Source organism: Budorcas taxicolor, chromosome 1 (genome assembly GCF_023091745.1).
Source record: "Budorcas taxicolor isolate Tak-1 chromosome 1, Takin1.1, whole genome shotgun sequence".
Taxonomy (NCBI): domain Eukaryota; kingdom Metazoa; phylum Chordata; class Mammalia; order Artiodactyla; family Bovidae; genus Budorcas; species Budorcas taxicolor.
The window spans coordinates 177,589,629-177,602,846 of record NC_068910.1 but is presented as its reverse complement, the minus strand read 5'-3'; the positions used below and the strand labels follow the sequence as shown (position 1 = coordinate 177,602,846).

General features: G+C 43.8%; 1 protein-coding gene across 1 annotated transcript in view; it reads left to right on the top strand.

Annotated features, from left to right (window-relative positions):
• The window catches only part of ARHGEF26 (Rho guanine nucleotide exchange factor 26), a 138,815-nt gene that overhangs the window by 115,135 nt on the left and 10,462 nt on the right, over window positions 1-13,218 (top strand). Inside the window, exon 11 of the mRNA XM_052641663.1 lies at window positions 6,922-7,131. Coding sequence (XP_052497623.1) covers window positions 6,922-7,131 — 210 coding nt within the window. The remainder of the gene's footprint in view (window positions 1-6,921; window positions 7,132-13,218) is intronic.

The following is a 13,218-nucleotide window of genomic DNA, read 5'->3' as shown; positions in this document are numbered from 1 at the left end:
TTTGTTTCTATTATAAATAAGATCTTCTTCCATTATATTTTCTGAGTGTTATTCATATATGGAAAAGCCTTTTTATTAACCCAGCCATTTTAGTGAATTCACTCTTACCTTGTAATATATTTCAGTCAATGATGTTATTTGCAAGTAATTAGTTGTTTGTAAGGCAAAAAATATTCCATTGCCCAAGAGTCCCTTCACCTGTACCCTCAGACATCCACAGAAAACCTGGAATGCTGACAGTCTTCACATCTATGCATTTATTATTTAGATTTTTTTACCTTGAATTGCAAAATATTTCAAACATACAGAAAATTATCAAACACTAAATGGCAACACTCCAATATTCTTGCCTGGAGAATCCCATGGACAGAGGAAACTGGCAGGCTACTGTCCATGGGGTTGTAAGAGTCAGACATGACTTAGTGACTAAACCACCACCAACAGCATGCCTATAATCCAGGTTTAATAGATACAAGTTTTTTTTTGTTTTTTCCTGCTATATCACTGCCAGGTCTCTTAAAAAAAAAAGTCCCAATATAATATTGTAGGTTTACCTATAGCCTCTTCATCATCGTCCCTTCTTTCTCCCCCTCCTTCCCAAAGTAAGTCCTGTGCTGAGCTGGGTGTCTGTCATCCTGCACTCACTAATGTGTATATACACATGCAGCTTTGATATTCTAAAAGTTGGTATTCTGAATATGTAAATTTTATTTTTAAATATTCTAAATATTTATTCTAAATATGTAAAATTTGATATTCTAAATATGTAAAATTTGATATTCTAAAAATGTATGTTGTATGCAACCAGATTCCCCAGTGGCTCAGCGGTAAAGAAAGTGAAAGTGAAGTCCTTCAGTTGTGTCCGACTCTTTGCAACCCCATGGACTGTAGGCTACCAGGCTCCTCCGTCCATGGGATTCTCCAGGCAAGAGTGCTGGAGTGGATTGCCATTTCCTTCTCCAGGGGATCTTCCCAACCCGCCTACAAAGCCAGAGACACAGGAGATGGGGGTTTGATGGCTGGGTTGGGAAGAGCTCTCTGGAGGAGGAAATGGCAACCCACTCCAATATTCTTGCCTGGAGAATCGCTATGGACAGAGGAACCTGGGTGGCTAGAGTCCACAGGGTCACAGAGTCGGACACGATTGAGCAACTTAGCTTGCGTGCATGTATGTGGGCTTCTCTAGTAGCTCAGCTGGTAAGGAATCCACCTGCAATGCGGGAGACCTGGATTCCATCCCTGGGTTGGGAAGATTCCCTGGAGAACAAAAAGGCTACCCACTCCAGTATTCTGGCCTGGAGAATTCCATGGACTGTATAGTCCATGGGGATGCAAAGAGTTGGACACAACTGAGCGACTTTTACTTCATGCATGTATGAAGTTGTAAATGTTGCCCTTATTTAAAAGTAATAAATATATGCCCAGGTCTTCCTGGGTAATGGTAAAGACTGCCTACAATGCAGGATACCCAGGTTTGATCCCTGGGTAGGGAAGATCCCCTGGAGAAGAAAATGGAAATCCACTCTAGTGTTCTTGCCTGGGAAATCCCACAGACAGAAGGGTCTGGCAGGCTACAGTCCATGGGGTTGCAGAGAGTCAGGCACAACTGAGCGACTAATACTTTTGCTTTATTTTTTCAAATATATGCCCATTATGAAAGCATTCCAACCTTTATAGAAATTGACAGGAGAGAAAGTTGAAAGTGCTCCCTAATATTCACTTTAAGAATCAGCTGTTCTCAGAAACGGTGTATCATGGGCTGAAAAGTTTTTAGTGCATGCTGTTAGGTTGCATGCAGTAGAACCAAACAGTATCTGAGCCGCTTAACAAAAGAATGCCTTCCGAGGGAAGAATAATTGAGGTATTTATTTACCACCATATCCTGTTTTCTTCTGATAGTTTTTTTATCATGTTAAAAAAAGAAAAGGCATCCCAAAGGTTACTAGGACTGTAAGTTTCGACAGGGAGACCCATTATTGTTTATGCCACAGAGCCACAGGCTTGTATCGATTTGATTGCTGCGCCTGATAGGAGGCTGTGCTTGCACAAACCGTCTGCTCTTTGATGAGCAGCTGGTAAACTTGGAGTGCAGCTAAGACAATCAGAGGAAGTCTACGTGTAAACTGCTCCGTGCAAGGAAAGGTGGTTTTTCCATTTGCCTTTTTCTGAGCAGTTTAACTTCCTAAATACATGATCCAGATTGTTTCAGAGGCTATGTAAACCATATGTTTGCTAATGAAAGAAACAAACATGGGGAAGTCTGATTAGCATCAACTTCCCTTAGGGAAGGGGGATCTTTCCCAACCCAGCTGAGCTTGTTTTATACTTTACTGGACACAGGTGGGTCAGCAGAGGAGGGAATGAGGTTGTGAATGGCTGCATCTGTCTCTGGATTCCCCCCTCTTCTGCTTATGCACGTATTTTTATTATTGTTATTTATTTATTTGGGGCTGCACTGGGTCTTCCTTGCTGCACACAGGCTTTCTCTAGTAACGACCAGCAGGGGCTAACTCTTTACTGCGGTGCACAGATTTCTCATGCAGTGGCTTCTTGTTGTGGAGCACGGGCTCTAGGTACATGGACTTGGTTGCTCCAAGGCATGTGGAATCTTACCGGACCAGGGATCAAACCTATGTCTCCTCCATTGGCAGGCACCTTCTTAGTCCGTGTACTACCAGAGAAATCCTTAAGCACATATTTTAACAGTTGTTATCCTTTTGTATTAGTGTGAGAGAGTTAGTAGGTGGTGGTTGTCATGAGGAGAATGAATTTCACTCAGTATTCAGCATATTTGGAGAGGGGGAGATAGTAATTTGAACCTTTATGAGATTGACTGTGTGAGTGTGTATTTTGTGTGAGAGAGCACAGACATGCTAGCAAGAGCGAGTTCCTTTTCCTTGTTTATTCCTTTGGGTTTGAATAGTAGCTGACAAGGATAAATAGGTTACTTGACTACTGTTAATCAAGGTTTTTTTTTTTTTAATATTAAGTGCGTTAAAGGAGTGGTGAAGAAGTTGTGAACATTATTTATTACATAATGAAGACATTTGGAGGTCTAGATAAAATAATGATATTGGGTGACTGCTATTGAATCAGTTAAGAAAACAGCACACTTGTTTCTTGTGTCCTATTTTGGATACAGAAGTTAAAACAGTGGGAAAGTTCAATGACCCAGATATGTGGACACCAGATATCTTGAGGTGACTTCACATAGCTATAAATAAGGTGGCCGCTCTTTACCATCCCAGCTGAACATTTGAGAGGACAACAGGCATAAACTGGGTTACATGGTCACCCTAGGTCTTAACGGTATTGTAGTAGTCATGGCTTAAGAAAACAATTAAAAAAAATTCTATTAATTTTTCTACTTCTTCTAATTACTTGCCCCCTGAAGTCAGAAGTTCAACACATCAGTGAAACACACTAGCTGATATTGTTTGCATTCAGGCAAACACAGCGGGTAATAACTCTGAAAATTAAGAGGGGGGAAAAAAAAGATTTAAGTAGCTTATTCATGTCCATTTGCATGAGTTTCCTATGAACTCTTGGTTTGGAGTCCTGTTAGGGACCATCTAGTAAGTAAAGCCACTTTATGCTGAAGCCTTTTTGAAACTTTCATCATCTTGAACGATGTCTTCATAGCATGCAGATTTCTTTGCCGTTTATTTCTTTGGGAATACAGAGAATACCTATGCAATGTCATAGCATAGGGCACTGCCTAAATACTCCATGTGCACAGTCTTAAGGAGCTTGGAGTTCTCTGTCTGCAGCAGAATTATTTTTAACTGGAAATGATTTTAACTTAAAGATGATCTTTTTAAGCTTGTGAGTTGGACCAAGAGAGTAGCTCAGGGGTGCAGAGAGAGGACAGTTCCAAAGAAGTCTTCATTTTTTTTTTTCTTTCGTTTTTGTAGCTCTTGTTGAGGTTTCACTTTCCTTTTTATTCTTTTTCCTTTTGGTCTTATCCCAAGTCCTGGATTTTATTAAATCTGTGTCTCAGATGTCTAGACAGTATTATAAGCCTTACCTGCTGTATGGTCAGGCCACTGAAGATGGCTGTTCTCTTACTCTCTGTACATGCCCTGCTGGATCCCTCCCTCACCTATACCCAACTCACAGGAATGTGCTTGCCCACTGCCCGAGGTGGTGATTGTTCTGATTCTTTGGTCAGAACAGCTCCACATGCTAGTCTGTTAAGGGAAACATCTACCTTCATGATGATTGTTAACCAGAGGGGCTGTGAGCAACGTTTTCATGGAAACCAGTGAGCCCACTTGATGTCACTTCTTCCTGCAAATGGTAGCTTCTTCTCCCCTGAGCACTGAAGACTGCTTGCCCTGGTCTACTCGCCGCCTGCAGCACACTTGTCACTCTGGGACCCTTCTGTTTCAGATGTGAGATCCCCTCTCCCATAAACCATTGATGTCTCTGTCATTGCTGGGTTTGTCTTGAGGCTGGGCAACTATGAGGCTTGTAGGCCTGCAGGCTGCAACCCCACACCTGCTTTGCCCAAAATTGACTGCTTTGGTTCTGGTACACAAGGTCTTTAAAAAATATAATATTGTTTGTTTGTAAAGTATATTACCCTGCTTCCTCCTTTTATAAAAATCACATGAAATTTGATAACCCTCATTTTGATATGAGAAATATTTTATATATTCTGAGTGCAGTTGTGCTGGTCTGTATGCAGTCTCAGCGAGTTTCAGAGATGATGTTGCCGTGTGAACTTCCAGTTAATACAGATTATTACCCTAGCAACAAGCAGGCTTGATCAAAAGGCTTTTTTTTTTTCTTTTATGGATGATACAACTGTATTTGCTGGTTTTGGGTGGGGGAAGGATCTATCATACTAAATTTTTAAAAGACCATGAAGTTTTTAAAGGAGAGTTACAAGGGAATGGTTGACAGATGCCCACTACCAGATGAAAAAAATTTCTCAGAAATCTTGAGCAAAATGGCCTATTTTGAAATTCCTAACATAGTTAAGCACTAGGATTTTTCTTAGCTCTCCTGAGTTCATACATTTGCATTTGTTATTAGCTAAGTTAATTGTTCAATATGGTTCTTAGAATGCATTAGAATGTATTGCATGGTCATCCATTTATTCACCAGTTATTTTTGAGCTCTGCCATGTTCAACTGCGAGGACAGACAGAGAATAGAAGAGAGCTGTATCTAACTAGAGTTGGATTTGCCAAGTAAATGACTGTGTATACAAGGAGTGATTATATAACTAGGTATCATGAAATTCAAGTTGGATAATTGAATAAGGGTGAATGAGAGGACATGAGGGTTCAAGGATGGAGGGAAAGGCAGTGGAATCAATGGGTTGTAGGAATGGTGGGCTAAAATTGTTGGGATTGAGGATTGGAAGAGATGAGTCAAAGAGACTAGCAGGACTGGTTAGGAAGTGGCTTTGACATTGGGATTGAAGAGAGGTTGCAGTTGGTGATAACAGGGTCAGTCCTTGAAGGGGAAATCAAGGAACTGAGAGGCCAGGATTGTGGGAGGATTGCCACATGGAAATTCAAGAAAGGAGTGTTGGACAGCACCGGGAAGCCAGCAGCTACACTCATGAATGAGGATGAGGCAGGCTCCAGGGGCCTGGAGATGACTTTGATGATGAAATAGAGACTGATGGCATGAGCACAAAACTGGGGGACATTCTGGGAGGAGGAAGTGATTGTTGTCTAGAATTATGAAACTCAAGCAGGTGGAAAGCCTTCTAGGGAGGCAGTGCTCTTTAGTAGGAGCCTACTATCTGTTAAGGCAAGAAGGTAAAGAGAGAGTTCAGAGAAGAGGCTGAGGATTTAGAAGATTTAGCTGGATTTCCAGAGGACACAGTGGAAGGGTTTAGCAACCAGCTGAGGGGTTTAGGGAGGTGAGGCCCAATTAGGCACGTGCTTAGGGCTGTGCAGGTAAGAGTGCACCCAGAGGAATGAAGACCACCAGGGGGTCAGTCTGGGGCACAAGCAGGGATAGAGGGTGTGGTGGGATCAGTGGGTGCTTTCTGAAGCAGGTGGTGAGGCTGTACATGCTGGGAGGAAGGGTTGGGCGTCTTGCCAGAAGACCGACCTCTGAGGCTGTTCGTCCCTCCTATGCCTGGTGGTTTGGAGGCTGGTAGTGCAGCCTTGCCACTCAGAGTGTGAGGAGATCTCATCCTGCAGATGGAGGTGAGACTGGGGAGTAGCTGTTCAAGCAGTACCATGATGTCTGTTTGTTTTACTTTTTGCAGCAATGCCAGGTAGTGGAAAAGGAAACCTGGAGGGTTTAATAATTGTTTTTAGTATTGCTTTTAGTTACTTTTAAAAAACATTTATTTGGCTGCATCAGGTCGTAGTTACAGCACTTGGGATCTTTAGTTGTGACATGTGCAATCTAGTTCCCTGACCAGGACTGAACCCAGGTCCCCTGCATTGAGAGCATGGACTCGTAGCCGCTGGACCACCAGGGGAGTCCTGATATTGCTTTGATACCTAGGATACGATTCAGTATACAACAGAAAAATGGTAATTAACAGGTTTTCATTTTGGAGGGTTATACTGACTCATAGGGCTTCCCAGGTGGCTCAGTGGTAAAGAACCCGCCTGCCAATGCAGGAGACATAAGACATGTGGGTTCAGCTCCTGGGTCGGGAAGATCTCCAGTATTCTTGCCTGGAGAATCCCATGGACAGAGGAGCCTGGCGGGCCCCGGTCCACGGGGTCACAAAGAGTTGGACACAACTGAAGTGAATGAGCACACATACTGACTCAGAATCAGTAGGAATAATTCAGAGTTCAATTCCTATTTAAAATAAATTCTCTCTCCCTGTCTTCCTTCCCTTCCCCTCCACATCCCCCAAAGTGTGACTTGAAAATCGACAGTGTCACAGTCTCATCCACTGAATTCCTGATAATGTTCTTTTCCCTTTTCTTTACAGTGAAGAAAGTTACAATGTCAATGATTATTCTTTAAGAGATCAGCTACTGGTGGAGTCTTGTGACAGTGAAGAGCTTAATTCTTCTCCAGGGAAGAACAGCTCCACAATGCTTTATTCAAGACAGAACTCTGCCAGTCACCTCTTCACGCTGACTGTCCTGAGTAACCACGCAAATGAGAAAGTGGAGATGCTGCTGGGAGCAGAGACGCAGTAAGTATATGCAGGGCGAGGGTTTCAGCATATTTGCTGATGGTCTAATTACCCTTGGTCCACAGACTCCCTAGAAACAGTAACTCTACCTACTATGTATTTTTATTGCCTGCCTGTTATGCACCAAGCAGAGCATCTGGATGTTTTATACAGATACTTGTCTTCTCACTCTGATCCTCTCAACATACTGAGAGAGATAGATATTATTTTTGTCCCCATGATTCCTGATGGATGTGTTGTGCTTTAAGTAGTGTGCTTTTATACTTACAGAATGGTTTAAAATCAGTTTAATTATTGATAAAAATATGACTCAGGAGCCCTAGGAATATGACTTACTGGTAGTTTGATTCTAGGCCCTGTGTTTCCTTAGCTACTGAAATTGAAGTCATTTTGCAACCACCTACCTTCAGCCAGGCAGCAGAAAGCCCAGTGATTTGTCAAAAGAGACACTGGGTTTAGGGAAATATATTTATTGCAGGAAGGGGGATCCCCTGCAGTTGGCTCTTGTCTAGTGGTTGGAAACTGGGCTTGAGAGTGGGCTCTTGTCTAGCAGTTGGAAATGAACCATCCAAGGAGACACATGTGCTGACAAAGCAAGAGACTTTATAGGGAAGTGGTGCCCAGGCGGAGAGCAGCAGTAAGGGAACCCAGGAGGACCTCTGCCAGAGCCCGTGATCTCGGGTTTCATAGTAATGAGGAGTCATCTTGTTTGCCCCATTCCTGCTCTGACTCAGGGTCCTCCCTGGTGGCATGCACATCTCTCAGCCATGATGGATTCTGGCATGACAGTTTCTGGGAGGTTGGCTCACATTATAGGGTGGCATCTCCTCCCTCCTTTTGGCCACTCCCAAATTCTTCTGGTTAGTGTTTTGGGGGCAGCACCCCGGGACCCTCCTGTTGTGAGACAACTCATGCAAGTGGTTATCATCTTGCCTGGTCAAGGTGGGTGGTTTCCTTCAGTGGTTCTTTAACATTTTGATGACCCCTCTTTCCTGTCCAGAGGTTATGCAGAGGCAGAACAGTCATCACGTTTGTGCCTGCAGTTTCAGCAGCAGTTAGTAGGCAGTCCATTCTCACGTGGGATGAAGCTAGTAGTGGTAGTGTTAGTTGCTCAGTCATGGCCGACTCTTTGTGACCCCACGGACAGTAGCCTTCCAGACTCTTCTGTCTATGGGATTCTTCAGGCAAGAATACTGGAGTAGGTTGCCATTCCCTTTTCCAGGGGGTCTTCCCAACCCAGGGATCGATTCTGATCTCCTGCATTGCAAGCAGATTCTTTACCATCTGAGCCACCAGGGAAGCCCATATGGGATGAAGCTAAGGGGGCTTACTTGTCAAGTCTACCCTCGCTGTTATTGAACCAAACTTGGGTCCGCTTGCCTGTGCACTGTAAAGCCAATCTACTGACACTGGGTTGTGATGAAGGGAAGTGCAGCCTTTACTGTAAAGGTGCCAACACAGGATGGGTGACTTGTGCTCTGAAAACCCCCAAACACCCAGATGGATTTCAGCAAAGCATTTTTAAAGGCCAGGTGAGGGAAGGGGTTACAGGGTATGTGGTCAGCTGGTGCCCAGTTCTGGTTGGTTGATTTCAGGTAACAGTGTGGTTTGCCTTATCAATCCTTAGGTACCAGTGGGTCTGGGGGTGCATGATCACCAAGTAATTAATTTCTTCCATTTTGGTGGTGGTTTTAGCATCTGTGACACAGTTCAGGAATGTGCATCAGATACTGTTATTTAGGTCCCTCTGGAAGGAGCTGCAGCAGATTACAGTGGGGGTGGGGGTTCTGTCCCGAGAAGACCCTGTAGGATCCTATTCAGTTACCTTGCGATTTTGTCCATTTAGAGATAGTTGGCCAATTTGTTTGGAAACTGGAAGCCTCCTCTTAAAATAATCATCATAGGCAGGTATTATGTTGGGTCAGAGGTTGAAGCCTTGGAGGGAAAGAAGGTCCCTAATCCTTGGTTCTCTGGGGTTCCTATACTCTCTCCTACTTGGCTCTTACGTGGTGTGATGAAAATGAATCAGGGTGAATAACAACCCTAAGATTGTAACAAAATCTTAGTGAAAGAATTCTTCTTAAGTATTCTTAAGAATATATAAGAGTTCTTCAGCTAAGGGGGCTTAATTGTCAAGTCTACCCTTTTCTTAAATTCTTCTTGAATATTCTTCTAAGAATATTTAACAGGGACCCTGGTTTGCTAAAGAGAGATACAAGAAAAGAAAAAGAAGGGGAAAAGCTATCCACGTGAAATGATGAATGATCATTTCATGTTTTGGGCACTAGAAGTAACTTTTCAAAGGGTAAAGAAAACCAAGAGGGGCAGGGTATGGAAAGCTATTTGAGATTTAAGAACAGCAGAAAGGGAGTATTCCAAATGCACTTCTCAAGCTCACAGAGGGAATGAGTAAGAAAAGGAGCACCATCCCCTGTGTTTGTTTATAAAACAAAGAAATGCCTCTTCCTTTAGGCCCCAGAATTCTTCCAGGAAAGGGCCGGAAAGCCCTGCCACATTCCAAGGATGCTCCTCTGTGTTTGCACCTCTGGGGAGGGACCTTTGGTGGGTGTGGTGCTCACTGGGCTGTGCAGGTGACCAGCAGGGGGACACTCCCAAGGCTAGGGCGGAGGCATTTCTTGAAGGCATTTCTTCAACTCTTAAAAATGATTAAATCCCTTAGCGTGTAAAGACAGACCTAGATCTCCTCTGTTTGGGGGAAGCCTCTCTGAAAAAAGAGAATTTAGTATGTCTGAACTTTAGATCTTAAAGAACTTTAAGGATGAAAATAAGTCTTGAACACTTCAGAGATGACTGCTTGTCCAGACATCCTAAAGAATCATTCAGAGATGAAGACATTCGTTTGTCATTTTTAATAAGGGAGAAAGTGTTGGTTTCGCTTATGTTTTCCTTTTCTCTGTGTTTATAAGGATTGTTTGTTCTTTATTCAGATCTTGCCAACATATCAACAGATCTTTTCCTGACTGTCTCATCCATAATTTATGTAATCTCTGCTGCTGGTTTCTGAGATTAGTCCAAGAGAGTAAGCCGGCACGTCCAGTTTTTATACCAAGGCTCAGTCCTTTTCTGGGACTTGCTGTAGCCCATGTTCCACCCTTTATCTTGCCGTGGACTGAATGGATGTTCACTTCCTCAACCAGAAATTCTTAGAATATCTAGTTGTGTCACCCGTAAACCCGTGGGTATGACTCATATTTGTAGCTCTTTAATTAATAGCAAGAGAACATTCCAGAAGATGTGAACGGGTAGCTCTCTCCTTGGATATGGAAGGAATGACTCCCTCATTCTCCCCTGCTCCCAACTCAGTTAGAGTTGCAAAGTAAAAATCTGGACAAATACTATGGTGCTGGAAAAAAACAGGACAGTCACAATGCACTTTTTTTTTTTTTCCTCAAATCAGCTGTTTAAAATCCTGGCAAGCTGTTATATGCTGTATTTGGAAATGTGCAGGTTGGCACTGGGCTACATGGTTTTGAACAGTCAGAGTTTTGATTTGTGTAGAATGTTTTCCTTGCATCTAAGTTTGCAAAAGGTATAGGTGAGAATGTTTTTTAGCTTTTATATGTGGTTAAAATAGTCCATTAGCAATCTAGTTGAGAAAACAAGGTTTTTATCACCACCCTGGCCTTGAATAATTGCAGAATTTCAGATCAGTTGTTTACATTCTTTGGCTGTTCTTTGGTTTGAAAAAGAATGAGGTCTGTACCTAAATATTCACCTTCTTTGAAAAACTGTTCTTAGTAGAGGCCACCTGGGAATGTAAAATCAGCAGCAATAGGAAGGGGGTGGCTCTTTGGCACAGGGACAGTTCGGCTATCATAAGACAGTGGAATTGTGCAAAAACAGATTAATAGCTTTGATTACACAAAGAATGCAGAAAAGCTGACTGAAAGGAAGTGGGGCAAACACTTGGCGAGCATCTGGGGTGGGCCAGACACTAAGCCAGCCAGAGAGCATGAAGAAGGGAGCTGTGGGTGTTTCTCGAGGATGGTACTTCAGAGTTTTGAAGCATGTAATAAGTAAGATGACATATAAGACAGACAACATCTTGGTTTCTTCAGGATCAGTGTTATGTCTGTTGTTCTGGGAAAATTAAGAAGAGCCCCCTCTTTGGCTCTCCAGAGCATCGTTAGACATGTAGTGACCCTCATCATTATAAGCCTGATGTCCAGCTTCCTCAGCTTTTCCCCCAGATATCAGATGAGATTCCAAAAGGTGAAGTGAATTGCCTGAAATTACACAGGAAATGGGTTGCTTACAAAGATGTGACTTGACCTTGACCTTTCTGATTCTAGCGTTCTGATAATGTTAAGCTTCTTCTTGAGAAGCTGCCAACCAGGAGACTATTCCTCTCGCACCTGGCCTTATTCTGGATCTGAAGGGGAGACTCCAGGAAGCCAGTTGCCATCAAATGCGAAAAACTACTAAAATGTGCGTGTGTAAGTCCACAGACTCAAAAAAGGAAAAGGTCTGCGGTAAATTTAGGGCATCATATGATTTGAAATATTTTATAAGGCTGAATAGATGTTGCACCCCCCAGGTTATTTTCCACTTAAAAACTTCCTTTTCTGTTCCTTTGGCCATTTTTCCCACTTCCTGGAATACCCTTCTTGGAACTCCTCACATTACCAGATGTCTCAGGCCTCAGGGCTCACTCCAGGTGCCAGGTCTTTGCTCTGCAGGGAACCCCTCAGTGCTGCTCCTGAGAGCACTGACTGGTCTTGTTCCTGAGAATTCCGAGCGCTTGCTGCATGCACCGTGCTTGTTGGTTCATTTTTCTCCTTCGGTTCTGTCTCGCCCACCCTCTGTTCTGCCACTCCTGACCCCCCATCCCCACCCCACCCGAAGTCTCCGGGACTTTAGAGCTCAGGCCCAGTAGTAGTGGCACACGGTCTTAGTTGCTCTGCAGCACATATGGTCTTCCCAGACTGGGGATCAAACCCATGTCTTCTGCACTGGCAGGTGGATTCTTTACCACTGAGCTACCAGGGAGGCCCTCTTCATCTAATATTAAAAATAAGTGGAAAAAAAAAAAGTGCAGTGGCAACAGTAAAGTCAGACAGTGTGTTCTGGAGTGAGTGTTAGGTGCTAGGGTGGAGAATGTCCTCCAAATTAGATGGTGCAGAAAGACGTCTCTGGGGGACGTTTGAACTGAGCCCTGAGGGATGAAGGAGAATACCTGTGGGAAAGGGCATGGCCAGAATGGTCCACGCAGAGGGCACAGCAAGTCCCAACTGCCATGAAACTTGGCCTGAACATAGTGAAAGTGACTAGATCAGAGTAAGTCAGGGGAGAATGGGTAGTTGAGACACTGGTGGAGCCTGGAGCATTTCAGCAGAGCTATTCCAGTAGCGTCTGTGGGCTGCCAGTCCTCACACTGTTCCTGGCCCGGCCTGAGGGAAACAGTTAAAAACATACAGCGATTTGACATTTCTGCAGCATCAAAGTATGTGATTATTTCAACAGCAACTCATTTTCATTGTATTTGAGAACAGTTGGTCCACACTGAATTGGAACAGGGGTGGGGGTCTTGGGGTGGTGAAGACCAGTCCAGCCGGTATTTTGAGAAGCACTGGTTTAGAATCACATAAGCTAGAGGGGCAGGTGTGGAGGCAGGAGATTCACTGGGGAGAGCAGTTAGGGTCCTATTATATGAGTCAAATGGCAGCGTGGACTGTGGTCTGTGAGAGGAGATGGAAACATTATACTGTGGAGGCAGAGGCAACAGGGCCAGCTTCAGGACTGGATGAGTTGGGGTAGCCAGGAGGGAAAGAGAGGAATCGATGGTGCTTTGGCTTGAGCAGCTGATGCCCTGTACTGAGTCACTCCTTAACCATCTTCAGTATGGTGTCTTCCTCTGCCGCCCGGTTGAGGGCACTACATCAGACGATGAGAGCAGTGGCTTCCTGGGGACCACCCCCAGCAGCCCAGATTTCCTCTTTTTTTACTTCTAATGCCATTTCATTTTGTTAGCTATCCAGCTTTCTTATGCTGACCCTTCTTTTTTGAATTTTTCTCAACCTGTTATCTGTGCACTCTCATTTTTTTTTCCTACATGTAACCTTTCCT